Here is a 25,709-nt window from a genome sequence, read left to right on the forward strand (position 1 = left end):
GCTATAGCAACACTGAGATTAAGGACAAACTAAAGGAACTGCATTCATGTACAGTTGCTACATGTACAATTGGTATAAAGATTAGAAGTGGGAAAATATAGAACCTTTGCGGCACAGTAAGCCAGGTGAGCCTGCCTAGTCCTGCAGATAAATGTCTAATATTCTACAGAAATCAGGAGTTCTCGTTTTGCAGCAGAGTACTGTGCTGTCTGCAAATAAGACACCGTAGCAAGTCAAAGGACTGGGGTATCATGAAGCAATTTTTTTACTCCAGTGTGCAACTCACACACATGACAATGAATGCAATGAATTCCATACTGCCACGTGGTATATGATGGAGCAGACAGATTTTATGCTAATGATTCTGGTGCCTGGATTGCAGAGTAACGGTATAGCAATGACTCCACAAAAACTTGGCAGAGTAAACTTTTATCAAGAAGATGCAACTGGAAGGCAGAAGGAGAAGGAGAAGGTGAAGCAGGCTGAAGAAAAGAGGCATTCAAGGCAGGAGGTAAAAGTAGGAAGGGAGGTGTGAGAAAGAGAAAAGAATCGAACATCCAGAATATGAACTTTGTTTCTTTCTCCGTAGAGGCTGTGAGATTGTATGAACATTTCCTTCAGCTCTTATTTCAGCCTCTTGCTGCCAAGATGCTTGCAAGTAATTAATATGACTGACATACCAGTAAATGCAATCCCCAGGCAGTGCCACATCTTACCCTCCTTTTGTTTCTGACATCCATTTGGACACAAAATAAAATCCTATACATCTAAACACTCCAATCCCAATCTGTAAGTCAATGCACATTACCTGCGTACTGACATCATTTGGTAACCTTTTATGCAGAACCAAGCTGTCTGTTTCTCTTAGTCTTTCTTCGTAATTCTAGTGCTATATAAATGGCTGCAGTATGGCTGGTGGAAAACTGTTTATATTCATAGAAGAAGACTACAAATGGAAGTTCAGTAGCTCTCAGACTACCAGTAACTGCTGACCTAACGTTATGATTGATCCACCTGCACTCTGAAATGTCTATCAATCTCTTCATTCCAGGGGTAGTTAGGACAGACAATAAATTTTGGTCTTGCCAGTGACACCCACAACCTAGAGTGTACTTGAAAAAAGATAGTTTGACTCTACATTGATTTTTACAATGGATGTCAGCCATCTACAAAGGCTAGCAGATAATACTAACTGGAATGATGGCGGCGAGATCATAAATGTGCAACATGGCCAGTGATGCCTCAGCAATTGTTGTATTCTGCTGGAAGAGAGATTGTTGGATGACTGCAACATCCTTGCCTCCCTTTTTGATACTGGTATTTGCTCTCATGTTGCCAGAAACCTGGCCCGCATAGTAATATTTAAAAAGCCACGTGGATATGCAGAGAATGGAGAGACATGGACCAAGTACAGGCAAATGAGATTACAAACAAGAGAAAATCTGCAGACGCTGGAAATCTGAGCAACACACACAAAGTACCGGAGGAACGCAGTAGGCCAGGCAGCATCTAGGAAAAGAGTAGTCAACGTTTCGGGCCAAACCCCTTCTGCAGGAGTGGAGAAAAAAAGCTGAGGAGTAGATTTAAAAGCTGGGGGGAGGGGAGAGAGAAACACCAGATGACAGGTGAAACCTGAAGGGGGAGGGATGAAGTAAAGAGCTGGGAAATAAATTGGTAAAAGAGACAGGAGACCATGGAAGAAAGAAACGGGGGGGGGGAGCACCAGAGGGAGGTGATGGGCGGACAAGGAGACAAGGTGAGAGAGGGAAGAGGGGATGGGAAATGGTGAAGGAGAGGAGGGTGGGGAGCAAGACTGGAAGTTCAAGAAATCGACGTTCATGCCATCAGGCTGGAGGCTACCCAAAAGGAATATAAGGTGTTGTTCCTCCAACCTAAGTATGGCCCCATCACAACTGTGGAGGAGGCCATGGATGAACATATCTGAATGGGAATGGGAAGTGGAATTGAAATGGGTGGCCACTGGGAGATCCTGCTTTTTCTGGTGGATTTTTTCTGGCTTTTTCTGCTTGGTGGAATGGTCTCCCAATCTTGTCAGGTCTTACCAATATACAGAAGGCCACACCGGGAGCACCAGACGTAGTATACAACCCCAACAGACTCACCGGTGAAGTGTCGCCTCACTAGAAGGACTGTTTAGGGCCCTGAATGGTAGTGAGGGAGGTGGTGTAGGGGCAGGTGGTGTAAGCGCACTTGTTCCGCTTGCAAGGATAAGCGCCACGAGGGAGATCAGTGGGGAGGGACGAATGGACAAGAGAATCGAGTAGGGAGCAATCCCTGTGGAAAGCAAAAATTGTGTCTTTCACTAATTTAATTCCCAGCTCTTTACTTCATCCTTCCCCCTCCAGGTTTCACCTATCACCTTGTGTTTCTCTCCCTTCCCCCACCTTTTAAATCTACTCCTCAGCTTTTTTTTCTCCAGTCCTGCCAAAGGGTTTCAGCCTGAAACGTTGACAGTACCCTTTTCCTAGATGCTGCCTGACCTCCAGCTTGGAATGATATCATGGGCCAAAGAGCCTATTCAAAGATCCATTCTGAAATCTTCATGGTAAAGGCAGGGACACACTGTATGTATCCAGATTCCCAGTCTAAATCGCTGGATTCAAAGGCAAAGTCTGTCCTGAGCCTTTGTGGCCGATCAGGCCAGTGCCTATACTGGTTTCTGTGGCATGAAGCGACTGAGAGTACGAGACTCCCCCCGCCCACCCCCCGGATAGGACGCCAGTCTATCGCGAGGTTAACTCCCAGCATTTTGCCGTTACCCATTTTCAGCTGGGTGGACTGGAGCAGTGTGTGGTTAGGTGCCTTGCTCAAAGACACAACACACTGCCTTGGCCGAGACTCAAACCCACGACCTTCAGATCGTGAGCCCAACACTAAATCTCTGGATTGCTAGACCAGTATTTTATCAAACTCACACTCACCAGAGAAATTATCTTCAGTGAACAACCTGAGTAGTTCCTGGGCACAGAACAATGAATTTCCAATGAGAAATAATACCAATTAGCTAGTTAAGAAGAGAATATGATTTTTTGAGGGAAAACTCTTATATGCAGGATAAAAACACAATGCATAGTAGCTGAAGATGTTGATAAAAGTACCTCCAAGGAGACTGTGTAGGAAAATTCAAATACATTGGCCTCGACCTTAAAACTAAGACAGATAATTACTCTTTTGCTAGTATAATTAACACTAACAGCCTTTGTCACTGTTCATATCATAGTTGACTAACCAAATACGCTCTCTTCTCCACCTACAGAAGGAGGAAAGTAATGAGATTAGACAAATTTTGTTATCTCTTGTCACTCACCAAAGGTAAAGCATCAGAAATAATGAGATGTGGGTCGATACAAATATAGTCATACACTAGATGGCAACAAACGAGATTGTTGCTCGGCAGCATGTATATATGACAGATTATGATAGATGGGTGAAGAATAAAAAAATCTATTTTATATTCAAATAATTTGGAAATAAAAAACAACCTTGGAGGAAAGGATAAAAGTAGTGTCATAGTCATTTGCATTTTTAAAAACTCCAACAGGCTCATAAGTGCATTGATTAATATTTCGTACCTAGCCAGCTGCTCCTTGCGTTTCTGATTGTGGTACTTCTTTTTCACATTCTGCAGTTCCTGGGCTAAACGATCAATCTCGTGCTTATACTCCTGACTCTGTGATTCAAACATGTTCAGCTCTGAAGTCAAAGCCTTTCAAAATGAATTAAAAAAAAACAGAATAAAAGATCATGATGTTAGCAAACTTCTGGTTCCTTCTTCCAAACCTTTATCTCTTGTTAATAAGCTATTGTAACATATTTGCAATTGGCTAAACAATGTTATTTGCCAAAGAGCCTATAGCATTATGAATTATTTACAACACCTAAAACCTCCGGGAATGTACTTCAAAACTGGAAGTGAACAAAATCTGTAAATTGCAAAGGTGTAGCTTCACTTTCAATATCACTTTGAATTGACAGTTTTTGAAGTGGACTATAAAACCTCATTTTACAGGTGAAGGCTAGTATTTTTCCATCACTAAAACTAGACAGTTTACTTTCTATTTAAAATATTTTTGTAATTCAGTAACTGTCTATCTGCAGAATGGTTTGATATTGACAGATCAATCTTCAAAATACTGCCTATATTCAAAGTAATATAAGTAAAGCGATAGTAGAAGAAGATAACCACAGTTTTGTTCTGTGAGTTCTACCGCTAATTACAATGCTCGATAGATTCCTATGGCCCACCCCCAACTTAAAGTTGGTATATTTTTGAAAAAAGTGTATAAAGATTTTTTTAATTTTTCCAGATATTGCTTGTGTCTTCATGAGCTGGCAATCTCATATGAATCTATCAATGTGACAGTTTCTTATGGCATAATAGGAAAAGGTGCCTTCTCAACAGCATTTCCTCAACTCTGTAGCGAATTACTTGTGGGATTGAGGATCTCAAATACAAGTTTTCAGACTCTGAGCATTCAAAGTCAAAGCTAAAGTCGAGTTTATTGTCAAGTGCATGGAAACAGGTGCATTGGAAAGCTTACTCGCAGCAGCATTTACAAGAAAAACATAAATTAAACATAGATTATACACAATTTTGTTTACAAGTAGGCAGAAATCGTGCAAAAGAAAACAATGCCGGTTCTAGTGCAAAGCATTCAAAACGGTTATAGTGCTGCTGAACTGCAGTGATTAGCATTTTGCCTGTTGGTTCAAGGACCGAATGTTTGTAAGGAATTAAATGTTTTTGAACCTGATAGACTGGGACTTCAGGGTTCTACGCATCCTTCCTGGTCTTAGCTGGCGTGATCCGCATGGTGAAATCTGTTGATAATTGCTGCCTACTTGAGGCAGTGTAAAAGAGAGGAGGCTATTTTTGTTTCTTCATAATGGAAGAGCAGTAATTTTTAGCTAATAAATAACGAGGGAATATAAATTGACAAATCCTAAGCCACAGGCAGAACAACCTGTACTTCAGAAAGGAAAAATGTCTCTTAAAACTTGATGAAAATGTGCTTTTTCCCCAAATGAGGTACAGATGTTTCAGGGTTGGGGAAGTTAATGAACATAAACTGTTAAGAATTTATAGAAAAACAGGCAACAATTGATTATTATATCATTTCAAACCCACATATTAAATACCTTACAAGATTAATATGAGACGTTTAGTTGAATTAAATACCGGCGACCAATTAAATAATATGCACCTCTTCTATAATTCTGATTCCACCATACAGTACAATGTTTCAGACAACAAAGCAAACATCTCTCTTCTGATGAGAACTGCTTATCAAAAACACTGAATATCATTTATTACTGTATTAAGATAAGGGCATGTTTTTATTGAGAGTTTCCTAACTTAATTGAGTTTTTTTTTTGACAAGGATGTATTAGGCGAGGATAATTAATGAAGGCAGAGCTGTGGATATTGTCGACATAACAAACATAAGGCATTGACAAGGTCCATCATGGGAGGCTCATCCAGAAGCTTATGATGCATAAGATCCATGGTGAATTGGCCATTTGGATTCAGAACTGGCGTGCCCATAGCAGACAGGGGGGAGTGGTTGAAGGGACTTATTTGAGCTGAAGGTCTGTAGTTAGTGGTGTTCCACAGAGATCTGTGCTGGGACCTCTACTGTTAGTGATGTACATAAACGACCTGGGTGAAAACATAGTAGATGTGAGGGTTAGTAAGTTTGCAAATGACATGAAGATTGGTGGTGTTGTGGATAGCGTAGAAGACTGGCAAAGAATACAATGGGATATAGATCAGTTACAGATATGGGTGGAGAAACGGCAGATGGAGTTTAATCTGGCCAAATATGAATTGTTGCACCTTAGTAGATCAAATGTAAATGTAATGGCAAGATCCTTAGCAGTGCTGATGAGCAGAGGGATCTTGGAGTCCAAGTACATTGCCCCTGAAAGGATGCTTTGGAGAGGGTGCAGAAGAGGTTTACCAAAATGCTGCCTGGATGAGAGAGCATGTGGTACAAGAAAAAGTTGGACAAACTTGGTTTGTTTTCTCTGGAGTGACAGAGGGCTGAGGGGAGACCTGATAGAACAATAAAGAAAGGGAAGATAGATTATGAAAATAAACTAGCACAAGATATAAAAATGGATAGTAAAAGTTTTCATGATTATATAAAGCAGAAAGGGGTGGCTAAAGTGAATGTAGATCCCTTGGAGAAAGAGAAGGGGGATTTGATATTAAGTAATGAGGAAATGGCAGAGGCTTTGAATAACTATTTTCACAGTGGAGGACACATCTAACATGCCAAAGAGAGATGTTATGGATGCATTGGGAGGTGAGGACCTCGATACAATAGCTATCACTAAAGAGGTAGTGCTGAGCAAACTTGTGGGCCTAAAGATAGATAAGACCCCTGGTCCTGATGGTATGTATCCCAGGGTACTGAAAGAAATGGCAGAAGTTGTAGTAGAGGGTTTGGGCCCACAACTGTTCATGATATACATTAACGATCTGGAAGATGTGATCGCGTGTAGTGTATCTAAGTTTGCTGATGATACTAAATTGAGTGGAAAAGCAAATTTGTACAGAAGATATAGAGAGTCTGCAGATAGATATTAATAGGTTAAGTGAGTGGGCAAGGGTCTGGCAGATGGAATACAATGTTGGTAAATATGAGGTCATCCACTTTGGAAGGAAAAATGAAAGAGCAGATTATTATTTAAATGGTAAAAGATTGCAGCACGCTGCTGTGCAGAGGGACTTGAGAGTGCTTGTTCATGAATCACAAAAGGTTTGTTTGCAGGTGCAGCAGGCTATCAAGAAGGCAAATGGGATGTTGGCCTTCAGTGCTAGATGGATTGAATTTAAGAGCAGGGAGGTTGTGCTGCAATTGTACAGAGTACTATTGAGGCTGCACCTGTAATACTGCGTGCAGTTTGAGGAAGGATATACTGGCTTTGGAGGCAGTGCAGGGGAGGTTCACCAAGTTGATTCCAGAGATGAAGGGGTTCAACAATGAGAAGAGAATTGAGTCGCCTCGGACTGTAATCACTAGAATTCAGAAGAATGAGAGGAGATCTTATAGAAACATAAAATTATGAAAGGGATGGATGTTAGAGGCAAAAAAGTTGTTTCCACTGATAGGTTAGACTAGAAGTAGGGGTCTTAGCAAGATTCAGGGGAGTGGATTCAGGATGGAGATGAGGAGGAACTGCTTTTCCCAGAAGACAGTGAATCTGTGGAATTCTTTGCCCAATGAAGCAGTAGAGGCTACCTCTTTAAATATATTTAAAACAAGATTGGATAGATTTTTGCATAGTAGGGGAATTAAGGGTTATGGGAAAAGGACGTTAGGTGGAGATAAGTCCATGGCCAGATCAGCCATGATCCTATTCAATGGTGGAGCAGGTTCAGTGGGCCAGATGGCCTACTCCTGCTCCTATTTCTTACGTTCTTATAAGATTGTGAGAGCCATGGAAAGAGTGGACAGACAGTATATCTTTCCCATGATTGAAATGTCTAAAACCAGACAGCATGCACTTAAGGTAAGATGGGTAACTCCAAAGCAACTGTGAGTGCAATTTTTAATTTTTTTTAAAAGAACACAGAGTGGTGGATATTTGAAATGTGCTGCCAGGGGTGGTGGTAGAGGCAGATACATTATTTTTAAGAGATGTTTAGATAGGCACTTGAATATGAGGAAAATGGAAGGATATCTGTTGTAGCGTGGATGAAATCACTGGAGAGACAGAGTCACTGGTAGATACAAAGCAGCTTCTTTATTCGACATAATAAGGTACAGCAGGCATCATACGGACAGAGATGCTTTCGGTAGAAAGGGCTGCTAGCCCAATGTGGGCTCAATATTTATATGCTAAACACAAAGGCAATCACTACTTAAAAAGTTATAGACAATGCATAGACAATGCTTCTTTTGAAGCTGCCTACAAACATCACACCTCCTAACTTCATCCTTTCCTCCCGATACCAACACGTCTGGGTTGGTATCCACAGCCTTTAGGAATGCAAGTTAAATCCACAATACATTTATTTGGCATTTTATGTGCTAACATAGAAGACAATTAATATTAATATTTATTAATAATACTGTCTTCGAAACTACGGCATCTGGTCAAACTACGGTGCCAGAAGCATCTGGTAATCACACCTTTTTAGCAAGCGCATTGTTGTGGACTCAATCCACAGTACTTTGTCAAATAGAAGTCTGGTGGCCAAAGTCATTTAAGTGTAAATGAATCATCTACCCAAAAAAACTCACTCTAACAATATCGATATTGTGTAGGCATAAGTGATTACTAATCAATTTGGTTTGGCACAACATTTTGGGCCAAAGGGCCTGTTCCTGTGCTGTATTGTTCTATGTTCTATGTTCTATGAATCTCTCTTCCATGAATTTTATTACCCTAAAACTCAAAATACACAGGAAAAAATACATTTTCTTATTGTATTAAAGAAGAATGCTGAAAATTAACAAAAACGTGCTCATTGGCATCTTCTAAAGGTTTGTTTACACTGCTGATTAAATGGAAAACAATGCATTCATTTTAGATCAGAAGTAGAAAATGGGAGTTTATCTGTCTCACCAAAATGTCTCAAGTAAAATCGTCACAGAATTTTATGGCAGTCATTACCCATGTTTCCTACTGGTGCTGTGGTGCCTACAAGAAGATAATATATAAATTGGATAGCCTTAAGCATGGTATTTTGGTTGAGATTAACTTATATAGTGTGCAATGAACCATGTGTATTGTATTCCTAAAAAGCAATTTTTAGTTAGTAAGATTTACCAACATTACTTATCAGCACAGCTTCTTTCAATCTGAACTTGCAACTCGAGGTAGCTTTCTAAAGCATATTTTTAAAATGTTTCCTATCACTTATTTTTAATTATGTGTATTGAAAGTACAAATGTCACCAACACCAAAAAAATGGCTGAGGGATGTTAACAACAGCAGCTGTACAAAGATCTGAATAAAGTGTCATAGTCTAAAAAAGATAGTGTCGGCCCAGCATAGAAAAGGACACTGTAAAGATAATTGCACTATCAATTGTTCTTCAAATATTACTCTGAGCAAGATTAACACACCAACATATAGATCAAGTATCTATCTGAAGGGTGCAACAGTCTTGAAGAACTATAAAGATTTGGAAATACTGTTAAAAGTAGCCTCTGCAAGTAACGTATTCACATTCACTGCAGTTACAGTGAGCTGGAGTAAAAACTATGGGTGATAATTAAGATCAGTCCTGAACCAATCAATTACGTTGCTCTGTCCTGATTCTTGAACATTGTTGGACTGCGATACATCCAGGCAAGTTTAAGGTTTTCTTTTTGCTACAATTGCCAGAGTCCAGGCTTCTCGCAGGTGGGCAGTTGGAAGAAGTCGGTAATCACACATGTGAAAATGCACACATTCGAATCATTTTGGATTTCTTTGTAATTGTATATAACCTCCTGTCATTTCAGTCTCATCAGGTCTTGACTGAAGCACAGTGATAGCAAAGCTCCCCGTTTACCTTAGCCCACATTCCAGGAAAGGAGATTAATGATTTAGATAGACATTGTAAAGGAGTGGTATTAAATTAGTATTAAGTTACTGCTTCTGAGCTGCAGTAATAATGTTCATTTTCAGTTTTGAGAGTTTTCAGTTTATTGCCCTGTTAGCTTAATGTTTATTATTTTTCCTTGTTCTGTACAGTTCTTGCTAAAACTCAGTGAACTGTTCATTCTGCTTATTGTCTTAGTGCTTTCTTTTTTGTTCCCTCAGTGCACTGTTATAATAAAATTATCTGTATGGATGGCATGCAGAAAAAGTTGCTCACTGTACCTCTATACATGTGACAAGAATAAACCAATTTACCAGTGTACTAATGACCCTCCCTCAACCTCATTCTTCTGGGACATTGATTGTGAACACTCTGAAATGTTCATATCATTGATTGTTAAGAGTAGATGCTTAAGCCAGATCTTACTGAACATGGTGATTGCCTAACACTTATGAGGTATAAATGCTTCGTGCCACTTATCATTCATGATTACTATGATATGCATCCTGTACCTAATAAAGTAGCCACATATCATCTGCTACAGTAGCCCATCTGCTTCAAGGTTCAACATGTTACGTACTCAGAGATTCTCTTCTGCACATCATTGTTGTAGTGTGTGGTTACATCAGTTATTATCACCTTCCTGTTAGCTTGAGTCAGTCTGGCCGTTCTCCTCTGATTCTGATCTCTCTTATTAACAAGGAGTTTTCACCCACAGAACTGCTACTCATGGGATGTTTATCACACCATTCTTTGTAAAGTCTACAGACTTATGCATGAAAGTCACAGGAGATCAGTAATTTTGAGATACTCAAACCATCCTGTCTGGCACCAGCAATCATTCCAGTCAAAGTCACATTTCGTCCCCATTTTGATGTTTGGTCTGAACAACAACTGAACGTCTTGACCAAGTCTGCATACTTCTGTGCATTGAGTCGCTGCCACATGATTGGCTGATTAGATATTCGTATTAACGAACAGATGTACCGAATAAAGTGGCTACTAAGTGCTAGTTCTGTCTCTTGTAGCTATGGGCCACTTCACGTTTTTTTGACAACATTATAAAAACACCACAATCATGTTTACATCTGCATTAAAATGACAATTCTTTTTCTTTTAAACAAATTAATCATCCACTAATATTCAAACTGTGTCCCACTTTTAAAGCAAAGAAAGCACTGCAGGCCTCTGGGACCAGAGGGCCCAGCCTCAGAATACAAGGACGTCCTCTTAAAACATAAATGAGGAGGAATTTCTTTAGCCAGAGAGTGGTGAATCTGTGGCAATGACACAGACAGCTGTGGAGGTCAAGTCACTGAGTGTGTTTAAAGCGGAGTTTGATAGGGTCTTGATTAGTAAGGGTGTCAAAAGTTATGTGGAGATAGCAGGAGGGATAATAAATTAATAGAATGGTGGAGTAGACTTGAAGGGCCAAATGGCCTAATTCTGCTCCTATATCTTAAGGTCTAACAACCACTGTTCTTTTTTTAATACTTTATTTACAATTTTCAGTTTTACAAAGACAAAATAAATTGAAGACGTACAAAACAATACAAAGGAAATACAGCTCCAGGTGGAGCACAGACAAAACAAATCAAGAACACAAAAAACAAAAAGGCTGCCAGACAATTTACAAGATTGCATAAATAAACTTTCAGATAAAGAGTTGACACAATAGTGACATCGCGGAAGCAAAGTAAAGTAAAATGAATAAAGAAACCCAGTTAGACACCACACCCACTCATGAGACTAGACAGGTCAAGGTCACTGTGTATGTGAGGTAACATGACACTGAGCCAATAAGGGTCCCCATATTCTCTCAAATGCATTCTGTGTATTGGGTTTGTGCAGACGTAATCTTTCCATTTGTATAATAGACAACATCTCCTTGAGCCAGTGTGCGAAGGTGGGTGGAGTAGTAGACTTCCAGGTCAAAAGACTAAGTTTCTCAGCCATCACCATTCCTAGATGCAGAGTAATCTGCATGTCGTGCGGCAACTCAAGAGTCTCTGCAGAGCATCCAGCGATGGCGAGGTCACGATTGGGCTGAATGTCTCTAGAATAGACTTTTGAGAGCCACTCAAAAATTGCAGTCCAAAAGTTGTATAACGTAGGGTAAAACCAGAAAAGATGTGCTAGTCAGCCCTCAGCAGAGTGGCACTTATCACATTCAGGAGACACAGATGGGAAGATGCAACTCAGTTTTGTTTTTGAATACTGCAATCTATGCATCACCTTGTACTGGATTAACCTGTAGCGTGAATTAATAGAACTACAGTGAACCCGGGACATTGCCTCCTCCCAAAGTTCCGCTGATATCTCGGAGTTCAAGTCCCTGGCCCAGGCTTCCCTAATAAAATCTGTAGAAACCAAAGGAGTAAAGCAATTCACAAATTTTGATATTAACTGTTTGGAGTCTGGAGGGAGCAAGAGGTTTTCAAGAAAGGGATGGGTGGTGGAAGTAGGCTCGAAGTGTGGGCATTTTTCCTTAACGTAGCATCTGACTTGGAAATAGCGAAAAAAAAAATGTGAATTTGGAAGGTTAATCTTAGTGCTTAATTGTGTGAATGATGCAAATTGGCCATCAATGTACAGATCTAAGAAAGTTTTGATACTCCTCTCTCTCCAGACTGCAAACACCCCGTCTAATTGTCCAGGCTTGAATGAATGATTTTGACAAATGACAGCGTGTATGGAAACACTGGGAGTTTGGTGAGCCACTTTTATCCGGTTTAATATTCGTAAAGAATTCTTTAAGGTAAAGTTTTGTTAGATTAGTTTGTCTGTTGAGGCATAAATGTGGGCACGTGGCCAAGTGGTTAAGGCATTGGACTAGCTACCTGAAGGTCGTGAGTTCGAGCCCCAGCCGAGGGAACGTGTTGTGTCCTTGAGCAAGGCATTTAATCACACTTTGCTCTGCGAAGATACTGGTGCCAAGCTGTATGGGTCCTAATGCCCTTCCCTTGGACAACATTGGTGTCGTGGAGAGGGGAGACTTGCAGCATGGGCAACTGCTGGCCTTCCATATAACCTTGCCCAGGCCTGCGCCCTGGAAAGTGAAGACTTTCCAGGTACAGATCCATGGTCTCGCAAGACTAACGGATGCCTTTATTTGAGGCATAAGTGGAAAGCAGAAGAACAGGAAGTGAAGAATATTTAATAACAGAGGCTTCCAGATGTAGCCATGAGGGTTTTTCTTGGGTCTTGGCACCTCCACATTTCCAGTATGTAAGAGCCCTGGAGTTAGCTGCCCAGTAGTAATGTTTGAAATTTGGCAGACCAAGACTGCTCTTCTTAAGAGGTTTGTGTAGGTAAGCCTCAGACATCCTGTGTGATTTGCAGCCACACACAAAGGGCAATATGATAGAGTCAAGTTTCTTGAAAAAGGATGCATTTAAATATATAGGCAGGTTTTGAAAAAGATATAGAAACCTGGGTAGGCTCACCATTTTAATCGCATTTACCCGTCCAATCATGGATAAGGGCAGTATCCCCCAGGACTCGATATTTGTTCTGAGTTTTTCTAATGATACTATAGAATTAAATTTCTATAAAATTCTATAAAATTAAATTTGAAAAGACACTTTGGGTTATTAGTCAGTTTAATCCCCAAGTAGGTGAAACAACCACAGTTCTAAAACAGAAAGAAAATAGCAAGTTTTGTTCAAGAGATAACCTAAAATATTAACCTGGGTTTCTTTTCCAGATGGAAAACACACCCTAGTGCACTGAGCATTTTTTAATATTTCAAAATTCCTGATATTTTTGTTGTTTTCCTTCATCCTTAATGAAACATTGGGCCTTTGGTTATTCATTTATCCATAGCCACCTGGGCAAAGCATTCAACATGGCTCGAACTACCATTATACCATTTTAAGGATCAAAGGTCAAAGATCTATCTGGCAGTGAGCAACAGCCTTTAATAAAGGAAACTGGCAGTTCAAAAGGCTTTGCAAATTAAACATACTCTAATATTTCTTCACCAAAAAAAGATAAGAATTGCTATCTATAAAATCTATTCCAGGTATATAAAGAATCCTCCGAAGTTTTTAAATGCTGCCTTACAATATTAAAAATGTAATTTCATTTGGGTTTAAGTTATGAGATAGAAAAGAAATGCATCTGGTGAAGCAGCAGAATTAATCTCTTTTCCAATAACAATGCCACTTGTTTTTTTGTATATGTCAATGATTCCAGATTGCTATCACATACTTATCCTCTTCATTGCTGCTAGAAAGGGAATGAGTTTCTCGTGTGGATCTTTGCAGCTTATCTGTCATGATCATGATATTCCATCATGTTTGGATGGATGTCCTGGATACACTGAAAGTCAAGCAAAGCTGCTTTGTAATTCTTGTATCACTATTCTTCAAAAATAAAAAATATATATATATTTTGTTCCAGTCACTCACAGAAAAATTAAAGGATAAAATAATTTAATTAACTTAGGAAGACTTGCTCTTGACCTCCAATTAATGGTAGTACAATTCACAGTCAAAGCAAATGTCTCATTGTTACCTGGGGAACAAGATGGAATGAACGGTCAACAACACAGTAAGCAGAGTTTTATATTACATTATTAATTAATCAATGGAACAGTGAATTAGAAAGAATAACTGTGAAGGTGGCAAGAACAATTAGGTTTCCAGTGACAGAAATTACCATTTCTCTCTGACAAAGTCATCCCTCAATTTCTTTTTCCTGATCAAAGAATGAAGATTATGCTCATACTTGTTTCACAGCTCTGTTCCCTTTGAAAGGAAGCTCTCCAAGTACGCAGGACTGGTCAGCAACTGTCAGCAGGCTGGATGGAGAGCGAGGTGTCTCCCAGTGGAGGTTGGTTGTAGGGGATTCGTAGCCCATTCCTTAGCTAGAGCCTTCAGCATCAAGGGAGAGAGGAAGAGGAGAGCCATCCGCAGTACCACCAATGCGGCAGAGAGGGCCTCAAGATGGCTGTGGCTCAAAATAGGGGAACCATGGAGTCATAAGTAGCTAGCCATCTGGACACAAGCTGGGGTCTGATCAGCCCCGGCTGGGTCACCTGGAGGAGGTTGTGTGATGTTGAAAGACCCAAAACACCCGATGATTCCAGGAACATCACTGAAGATGTGTCCAGAAGCATCAGTAGATGTATGTACACAGCTAGCTTCCAAATATATAGCTCTTAGGTACCAAAATTAAAGCCAATAATTATCAGTTTTAGAGGTACTAAGCTTGAACAAATGATTCCAATTTTTCCTTACTGGCTCAGTTGGGAAAAGTCAATGTCCAAAATATTTCTTGGTCAATAAACTTGACAAAAACTATGTCCTGTCATGTTCTGTATTCAATCAGCTAATTTAGCTGGTATGATGACTGACATTTGACTTAGACCCTTGCATGTCTGAACTTGGACAGTGATTGACTCCAATAAAAATCCTACCAATCTCAATGAAGACCGGTGTCAAACAGGGTTGTATTGTTGCCTCAACAGTTTATTCAACCTTTCTTACTAGAAATGTTGCATTTCACCTCCAACAAACTTTCCTATGGGAGTGATGCTAATCTTCAGATATAATAAAAAACTGTTCCAAGGCACAGGAAATGGAATCCAGAACCAAGTACTCAAATGCAGACAACACTTACATTTGTGTAGGCTCAGAGACTGAGCTCAAATCCATCAATGACACCTTCACTAAAGCATACAAGACACTGAGCCTTACATTCAATATCCAAACTACTGAGATTCTCAACCAACTTGCTCTTGTAGCATACTGTAGACTGACCTTGAAAAATAAAATAAATCCTACAGTAAATAGGTAGTAATTAAATGTTCAAACTTCATTCTGATGCTTCTGCATTCAGACAAATTGTTAAGACCATGGAAGTAAAGAGCATTACTGAGTCAAGACACAAGTGCCAGGTTGGAATGCAACTGCATCCCAGTTTGAATTAGAGCCTTCAATGAAGGGAAGGAAAATACTTAGACTACCAGTGCAAACCAAACTAGAATGATGACCAGTTTTTGAGCAGTTGGGATGAAGACCAGTGATGTCATCTCCACTCCCCATTAAACAGAAAACAAGTTATGTTCAATATTAATGTCCAAATAATCATTCCAATGCCAGCCATCTGTGCTACAGTAAAAACACTTGGGACAGTTTTCAAATGTGATGCAAAATTCAACAAGAAATTATACCCAACAAAATATCCAGTACTTGAACCAATACTACAGAACTGACTCTTCTCACAATATGTTCCTGATACTTTAAACAATGAATGTGATGAGAATAAAAGTTGGTCACCCTAAAAAGCAGAAAGCTGCCACAATCCTACCCCAAGTCTCCCCATTCCACAAGTCTCCATGCATTCACTGGTTAGTCTCTGGATTGTGTTAAAATGGAACTCCCGTCTGTTGAAGAAAAAGTAAAAGAGGGATAGCAGACACAGGAAGAAAGCACTGGCAGAATAAAAGGAGTTTATACATTCTCCCCATGACCTCATGTGCTCTAATTTCCTCCCACATTTCAAAGAAGTGCGGGTTAGGGTTACTAAGCTGTGGGTACGCTATGGCATGGTGACACGTGCAGGCTGCCCACAGCACTCCTCAGACTATGTTGGTCATAGATGCAAACAATGTGCTTCACTGTTTGATTCAGAAAGATTCTGGATACATTTATTATCAATGTATGTATACAATCCTGAGAATCAACCTCTTGCAGGCAGCCACAAAGCAAAGAAACACCATGGAACCTGTCAAAGAAAACATCAAACACCCAATATAGGAAAAAAAGAACAAATTGTGCAATCGGCAAAAAGCAAGCAACTAACACACAGAATAGTAAAACGTCAAACTACAGAATCTTTGAAACTGTCTAGGAGTCTTCATTTTACTTCAGTAAGGTTCAATCTAGTGCTGCGTCGATCGTTGCCTACAAGCCACAGAGCTGAAGTACCCCGACACATCTTGCAAAATAGTGAAAAAAGAGTAATCAGAAACCAGTGTATCACGAACCACAGAGTCCTCCAAAGATGAGATCGCTCAGTTGGACCAAAAGCATATCAAAAAGTAAATTACAGGCTTCAATAGCACACAGTTTAATAGTAGAAGCATATTTAAAAGAAGTAGTATTGTAAACTGTCTACTGAAATTGTTTAAACTGTAAACTGTTGTTATTGGTTGCTTTGTTTGCTGGTACTATCTTGTCTTCTGCTGTTGTTTTGATGTTTTGATGTTTCAAAGTGCATGTGACAAATAACCTTACAGTACTCCTTAAATTGACAGAGTAGCTGAATGCACTCAACATAATAAAGAGGAATAATAGGGTGCTCATAATGTAGTTTTGCTGGTTAGGTTCTAGACTCAGCATCATGATATAAAATTTGATTCAGATTGTAGTGGTAAAAATCTAATCCAAAATCAAAACCAATTGCCTTTAGCCTATGAGCGCCACTGGGTTGTTATATGCCACATACTCAGCTCCAACAAAATGATTGTTCCAAAAAGTCAAATCCTTTATTAGCAATTAGTAAACATACAATCTTGAAGCAATATTAAGTGGTCAGCTAAAATATGACCTCCACCTGTGCCAAGCCACAAACTGCCATGAAAGAAGTAAGAATACGTAACTTATTCCCTTTGCTTTTCCCACACCACCACTAACAGGAGTAGTTACCATAATGAGCATAATAAACATTCACAACAGAATACAAAGCAAATAATACATGGCTCCTACATTACAGTGCCCTAATTATTATAGTATAATAATTACAACTACATGCTACTAAGACCCAGGAGTCATAAAATCTCAACGTTTAGAGAAGTGTCCTCTTTTGGTAAGCAGTCTATCCTGGATTTTGCTGTCCTCCTGGCAAACTAGGTTGTTCCACTTGACTGCATTCAGGAAAATCTGTCTTGAATCGCTGCTGCCAAAGCTCATTCACGTGCAAAACTGAGGTCCCATTAACTGTCAGTTCTGGCTGAGCATAGTCTCTTCTACCATCACAGTCTCCTTTCAATGGTCCATTAGCAATCCAACCCAACATTATTCTGATTGCATAGAGTCCATCACCAACACTGCAAATCACCTGCAACAGCTCTATTGCCTTAGGCACATTCGCCCCCATTAGCAGCTCAATTTCTGAATCAATATCCAGCAAACAAGAATGCTTCAGGTGAGACCATTCCTAAAGATCTCTCTGACAAGCAATGGTCCTATTATGGACAGGCATGCATTCCTGTGTATAGATGCAGTTCACAAATATTTTCACTATCTCGGCCAGCCATTTCCAATCCTGAAACAAAGTAGCTACTTATAACCTTCTTTTGACTGTAAGAGAATGTGTGTTCCTTTTCCTGTCAAGTTGAGCTTGTTTATGAGACTCACTGTGCAGAGCACTGCTGTACTTCCTTGTTCGAGGAAAGCATAAGTAACCACGGTTGTGTTATTCTTCTTAGACTTCAGCTGAACTGGAATTATAGGAAGTGTACAATCATAATCATCAGCCCCCAGAAGACTATTAGATACCATGGTGGTACTCTCTGCTGTGTTTGCTTCATTCATGGCTTGTTTTGAACCTGCACCATTTTCATCAGCCCTGGACTCAGTTTCACTTTCCACAGTAGCAGTAAAGCTGCTTCCTTTAGCTTGAGAATGAACTTGTGATCCATTTTTGTTCACACTTTCTGCCGGCAATGTAGTCTTGCATACTGTGTGTGTAACAATCATCACTTGCCTTTCAATAAAATCAACAATGTCAGTGAAAGTAATCTTACGGCTGTACTTTCCTTGCAGTTCATACACCGCCAATCTTCATTCTTTTCTAAGTTCACCGGGCAATTTATTTATGACAATCTCCATAGTAGCAGGCAAGTTCAACTCATGTATGTCCCACACATCTTCCATAGCACAGCAACAACTTGTAAGAAAAAGACTATAATCTTGAAGACCTTTCACATCTTCAGATTTGATATGTGGCCAAGAAAGCCCTGTCCATGTAGGCTGCAGCAATTTGGTGCTCATCACCAAAATGATTCTGGAGTAAAGCTTGGGTCATTAGATATCCTCCCTCCAGACTAGCCCGCTGGCAACTTTAGACAAACTCTCTAGGGTAACTTCCAGTGTACTAGTCAGGAAAATAGAGGTGGTCACTATAATCTTCAGATTTGCCTTCAATGCTGTTCATGAAAGCCCTCATAAATGAATGACACTGAGGTAGATTGCCATTGAAGATTTGAAACTCTCATTTAGGCAGAGATGTAATGCATTGTTGACGTTGCATCATTATGCTTGTTATTTCCTTTTGTGTCCTTAGGGCCTCCAAAGCAGCAATTAGACCTTTTATCATCTGAAACAGGAGTATCATCACACCATATATCAGTGTTCTCAGAAATACCTTGTGCTGTTGGATATGGCCAAGGTTCAGAATGCTTCCTTGGTGAAGGCTGAGAATGAGCACCCTGAACTACCCCTTGAGGTTCAAACCCATGGCTCATAGACATTTGTTCCTCAAATGTACCCACATTGACATTGAGTATGGTGGAATTTCTCTATTCCATGTCAACATAGGAATTCTCACCAAAAAACTGGCTCTGCTGGAGGAAGTTTAGCACCCACCACACCCGAAGCCCTTAGCGCTTTAACTCTGGCCATCTTGGCTGCAATGTCTTCCTACAACTTAAGCTGCTCCATCTGCTTTCGAAGTTGCTCAGCCTGTTCTTCCTGATTTCCCTGAAGCTGTCCTTGTTTCTTCAAAGCTGTTCCCCTGTTGTTCCTGATCTCTTTGAAGCTGTCCTGCCTTTTCCTCCAAGGTATGCGTATCCCTCAATATCTGTTGTCTTGCATATAACTCAGTTAAATCAGCCTCCATTCTAATACGTGCTGATGTGGTATCTTGTTCGTGGCTGCATAGCATACTTTGCACATTGTAGGCATGCAGTCTTCAACTTTATACATAATCACAGACTGCTTTTTATCTTTGTAAGTATTTTCCTTTTCCCCAGAGAACTGACCTTCAACATTGTATGATTGTTTAATCTCTCCCTTAGCTTCAAGATCACTGCTTCTAGCTGAACTCATTTTGTCTTACAAGCATTCAAATGAGATAGGGCAATAGTAGTTTCAATTCAGCCTTTCAACGATGAAAGCAATTATTTCAATTCTTCAGCATTTCAACAGAATCAAGTGTCAATTATTTCAAGCAAGCACCGCCCTAGAGCTTTCTAGTTCAACCCAGAAGGACACTGCAACGTTGATCACTTCAAAACTGTGTTTCAAATCCAAACAAACAGCATGAAACATTAAAAAAGGTTGTTTCTTGCGCTGCTCCAGACTGATCCTTCTAATTTCTTGGACACACCTGAGTGTTGATGTTCATTTAGTGTAACTGTCGAAATCTTTGCTGACAAATTATAGCAGCAAATAAACCCAAAATTAAAATGATTGCCACTAGCCTGCGACTGCCACAGGGTTGTTATACTTGCATGACGCAACCTTAGTTCCAACGAAATGATTGTTCCAAAGAGTCAAATCCTTTATTGACAATTAGCAAATATACAATCTTAAAGTAATAATAAATGGTCAATACTCTGCAGGTCCCAAGCCAGAAAGTGCCATAAAATAAGCAAGAATACATAACTTATTCCCTTCACTTTTACTAGCCCCTCACGAATGTGACGAGTTACCAAAATACACATAATAAACACTCAACACAGAATACAAAGCAAATAGAGAACAGATACATGACCCCTACACAGACCTTTCAATAGTGGAGTGAGGAAAGAATTCTAGATGCAAAGGATGGTAAATTTTTAGAACTTTTTCTTGCTAAAAGCAATTGATCCTTGGTCAAATGTTAAATTTAGATATGAGATTGTTAGGATTTTATTAACCAAACATATCAAAGGACAAAGCAAACACGAGTATGTTTTATCAGGGTGCAAATCAACCATGGCCTTATTGAATGGTGAGTGAAATACCACTAAGGGGCAAAAGTAAAGTCCTACTCAGTTTGCAAATCCTCGTGGGTAAGGTTGGGAGTGGTGGAGGGAATGAAGATAAAAAGTGCAGAGAACAAGAACCACCAGTGTTCTCTTGGATGCATTACTGTGGTGCTCCTTAAACTTTTTGCCAAATGTTTGGTTTGCTTTTCTTATCCTCTCTGGTATCTTTAGGCTCCTTCCTACCCCTGCTGTATGCTGCATACACAGATGGCCATGGGTGGCTGGTGGGGATTGAAAGGGGAAGGCACATAAAGCAAAGAGGGAGGCATTTTGCTATGATCAGTCTAGTAAAGGGTTCCAGTATTAAGTACACAAGCAATGTGCTTGCCACCGCCAAAACGCCAAAGAGGTAATTTTTCAGGTAAAACATATTTACTCCCATGTGTTTTACCAAAAGTATTTTTTTAACTGATGCCACGGGTTTTAAAAAGAGCCCCAGGGGAGAAGGATGCTACTAACTCAGATGTTAATATTTATTCTCAGTGCATTCCTAATTATTATATAATGAGCATTAGGAACTAATCTAACACAGATTTATTGTAATGACTATGATGTGCAAGCCCCACACGTTTATTTATTTATGTTGAACAAGAGAGGCTTGTGCGTAATTTTTGTATCCCCGTGCACAGAGACTACTCAGGCAATTAATTTTTTTTTAATTATTTATTATTATCAGTGAAATCCACTGGTCTTATCACCAGTTTGTCATTGGAATTCGATAAGACTCATTGTCCACATTATAGTTCAAATGAGGTGATGTTCCTTACACAAATTTATGTAGCAGTTGGTATCAGTGATTACCCTATTGCCAAGGATGCCAAGTATGCTTAAAGAGAAATATGCTATTTCAATGACACACACAAGACATTCTGCAGTTGCTGGAGATTGAGTGCAAAACACACAAAATGCTGTAGGAACTCAGCAGTTCAGGCAGCATACAGTATACGGAGAGGAATTAACAGTCAATGCTTGAGGCTGAGACTCTTCACCAGGACTGGAAAGGGAGTGGGAAGAAGCCAGAATAGGACGATCAGGAGAAAAGAAGGAACACAAGCTGGCAGGTACTCATGCAGAAACAAGGAACAAGGAATATACACTATCAATTATTTTTGCACTACTTGTATTCAATGGTACTGTCAGTAACACACAAAGTAGGTACGTTTTTAAAATGTAGTTAGGCAGAGCCTTTTCCCAGTGTGGAAGTGTCACATTCTAGAACGTATAAGTTTAAATGAGAAGGCTGGAAGAAGTTAGCAGCTCAGGCAGCATCAATGGAAGTGAATAAACAGTCGACGTTTTGGGCTGAGACCTTTCTTTAAGACTTGGAAGGAAGGGAAAAATGCCAGCATAAAAAGGTGGAGAGGGGAGGGGAAGGAGGCTAACTCGAAGGGGAAAGGGGAAGCTGGTGGGTGGGAAAGATTAAGGGCAGGAGAGGAAGCAATCTGGCAGGAGAAGGGAGTGGACCATAGTAGAAAGGGAAGGAGGAGAGGACCCAGCACCTTGTTAACCTTTTTTACACTATTTATTTAATTTTGTGTTTCATATATTTTTGTCTTGCACTATACTGCTGCAAAACAACAAATTTCACTTCATATGTCAGGGATAATAAAACTGATTCTGATTCCACATTCATTGTTCTATCAGTAACAACAGAACTGCTTTTCACTTCAGTTCTGTCTATTTTAACCACCTTATTTGACCTGTGAATTAATAAAACTATGACAGCTTGGACACAGCTTTGACCCAAACTGGAAATTCAGTACCAGAGACAAAGAGCCAATGATCTTGTTGCTCCAAGCATAAATGTTCTCTACAACAGAATTTTGAAATATATTGTTTCCTGAGCTGCAAGTGAGACTGATTGCTGGAAATCAAGGGAAGTAATTCCTCAAATAGCTGCTGCTAAAAAAATGCTTAAAACAAAGGACCACTGGAGCAAAAGAAAAGAAAAATGTGCTCAGTGATTTGTAACCCTACAGGAGAGTCTGAGGTCCGACGTCAGCACTCACCTTCAATTGTTTGGTCTTATCTCGCAGCGTCCTCTGATATATCATTAGCTGCTCAGCAGCCTCTGGTCCAGGTTGTCGTGCCAAAATGTGTTTCAGTTCCACATAAAGCTTCTCCTTCTCCTGAGAAGCAACAAATAAAATGTCAGGCAATATGCTGAATAGTGAAGATGCAATTCTTTTTGTTATATGCACAAGGGTAGAAATTATTTTGCACCTTAAAAGTATGCATTGGGGTCATTACGCTGTATAGTCGTGGCCCTGTTACTAAAAAGAGCAGTCATGGGAACAGCTGAAACACAACTCCCTGTAGACCACATGAATGAAAATACAGCATCCATTCTGGAGTTGGTGGGAGGAAAGGTCAGGAGTGAGAGACAGCCTGTGTGAGGATCTCATTCAAGGCTCGAGGGGCTGATGTAGTGACTGACCAATACTGATGGATGATTGAAAGGAGGCAGGAGGGAGGTGGGCGGGGCCAGGGTGCCCACCAGGGAATTCGGGAAATCTAAGCAAGTTGAGAGTAGAGGGTTTATTGTTTGAGCTGATCAGGATTCAGGAGGTGAGGTTATGCACCAGGTATTGTTGGATCTGGTTATATTGATCTAGATCAGGGTTTCGCAATCTGGAGTCTACAGACCCCCTGCTTAACGGTATTGGTCCATGGCACAAAAAAGGTTGGGAACCCCTTCATCTAGAGATTCTTTGGAAGTCGAGAATGAAGCATAAACTTGATGGTTAAGGCTGTTTTTATCAAGTGATAACAGAACAAAGAATGAACAAGGAAAAGGCAAAGAAAAAGAAGTTATGGTCATCTCATACTCAGACTAGAGATAAACGAAATTCCAATGATAATAATTAGTCTATAAAGTAAGCAGAATCAACTCCTGCTACAGAAAAACTAAGAAGCCTTTAGAAAATGGAGAATCAGCTATACTACAATTACTGAAAATTACATGTATGTAAGTGATTATATAAAAATTATAAGCAGGCATAGTAAGTCAAGGAAAATAATAGAAAAGTAACGATTCTACACCCTAATCCAACTATATAATGGAGGGTGACGTGAAGGAAAATACATAAGTTATGACACACGTTTGAGTGGTCCCATAATGGAGTGGCACTCTGAAGAAAAGATTGACTTAAACTACCCAGTCTTGCGGACTGCCAAGAGAAAAAATTTCTAGAAGAACAATGTATATGGAATAGAATCTTTTGAGCCATCCCTGAGGTAGGAATCACATTAAATGCAGTCACAATGCCACTAGAACCTAGTGGTTTGATCAGTGTTTCTTACTTTGAGTGCTCAGTCAGATTTCTGAAGTGGCACACTTTGAACCAGAAAGCCATAATTATGATCCAAGTCAAAATACAATAAGTTCCATTAGATCATCAAACAAGAGGCATGACTAGTTTACAAAAGGTTGGATTCAATAAGTTAATCCTTAAATAATGCTAAGTGACTTTCTAGTTCTAGTTACATGGTCCTTGAGTGGTGATTTCCACTTGTTCTCACTTAATTTTCGAAATAAATTTCCTGTTTACTGCTGTCCTGAATAATTTGTCACTATAAATCTGCTCTTGAAAGAGGAAAAATGAAGTAATGGTTAGCAATTTGTTTTACCTTGAACAATCCTCTTGCTATAAATTCTAATTCCTCAATGAAGAAAAAATAATGTTGATCAGCAATTTTCAGTCCAAATTGATCAGAAGTAAATTCTTTCTTAATGACTCCCCTTGAGATTCTGGCCGAATACAGGCCAACCTTGGTTGTCTACTGCCATCTGCTGTCAGTGATTCACTTGGTGAATGCATAGTGTTAATACAACAGATTGACAGAGAGTAATTGGGCCAAAGTAAAAATTAAAGAAATGGTTATTAGTTGTTTATTGGATGAGAGGAACTCTCACTCTCAGTAACAATATAAAGAAATTCTGTGATATTCCTAATATAATGCCACCCTCATTTAATAGCTTAATGTTAGAAAACTGGACACCGAAGCTTTGACTTTGGTTTCTCTGAGGGAAAGTAGATAGATTTTGGTTGTGGGCCTATTATTACGTTTTATAGATCTTAAAATTGGGCCATGTGTAAAATAGACTTGCAAATCTAAACTGTAAATTTAGAAGCAGAACTGGCAAATCTGAAGAGCAAGAACAATGGTTGAAAACTCTAGCAACACACATCAAAGTTGCTGGTGAACGCAGCAGGCCAGGCAGCATCTCTAGGAAGAGGTGCGGTCGACGTTTCAGGCCGAGACCCTTCGTCAGGACTAACTGAAGGAAGAGTGAGTAAGAGATTTGAAAGTTGGAGGGGGAGGGGGAGGGATGGAGCCAAGAGCTGGACAGGGTGATAGGCAAAAGGGATACGAGAGGATCATGGGACAGGAGGTCCGGGAAGAAAGACAAGGGGGGGGGGAGCCAGAGGATGGGCAAGGGGTATATTCAGAGGGACAGAGGGAGAAAAAGGAGAGTGAGAGAAAGAATGTGTGTATAAAAATAAGTAACAGATGGGGTATGAGGGGGAGGTGGGGCATTAGCGGAAGTTAGAGAAGTCGATGTTCATGCCATCAGGTTGGAGGCTACCCAGACAGAATATAAGGTGTTGTTCCTCCAACCTGAGTGTGGCTTCATCTTTACAGTAGAGGAGGCCGTGGATAGACATGTCAGAATGGGAATGGGATGTGGAATTAAAATGTGTGGCCACTGGGAGATCTTGCGTTCTCTGGCGGACAGAGCGTAGGTGTTCAGCAAAACGGTCTCCCAGTCTGCGTCGGGTCTCGTCAATATATAAAAGGCCACATCGGGAGCACCGGACGCAGTATATCACCCCAGCCAACTCACAGGTAAAGTGTTGCCTCACCTGGAAGGACTGTTTGGGGCCCTGAATGGTGGTAAGGGAGGAAGTGTAAGGGCATGTGTAGCACTTGTTCCGCTTACACGGATAAGTGCCAGGAGGGAGATCAGTGGGGAGGGATGGAGGGGACGAATGGACAAGGGAGTCGCGTAGGGAGCAATCCCTGCGGAATGCAGGGGGGGGGGAGGGGAAGATGTGCTTAGTGGTGGGATCCCGTTGGAGGTGGCGGAAGTTACGGAGAATAATATGTTGGACCTGGAGGCTGGTGGGGTGGTAGGTGAGGACCAGGGGAACCCTATTCCTA

General features: G+C 40.2%; 1 protein-coding gene across 1 annotated transcript in view; it reads right to left on the reverse strand.

Moving 5' to 3' along the window:
- Positions 1-25,709, reverse strand: part of cfap58 (cilia and flagella associated protein 58) — a 288,786-nt gene that overhangs the window by 118,004 nt on the left and 145,073 nt on the right. The window contains exons 16-17 of the mRNA XM_063071110.1: positions 22,553-22,672; positions 3,594-3,727 (exon numbers count right to left, since the gene is read on the reverse strand). Of these exons, the coding sequence (XP_062927180.1) occupies positions 3,594-3,727; positions 22,553-22,672 (254 nt within the window). The remainder of the gene's footprint in view (positions 1-3,593; positions 3,728-22,552; positions 22,673-25,709) is intronic.

This window comes from Mobula hypostoma, chromosome 19 (assembly GCF_963921235.1).
Source record: "Mobula hypostoma chromosome 19, sMobHyp1.1, whole genome shotgun sequence".
NCBI lineage: Eukaryota > Metazoa > Chordata > Chondrichthyes > Myliobatiformes > Myliobatidae > Mobula > Mobula hypostoma.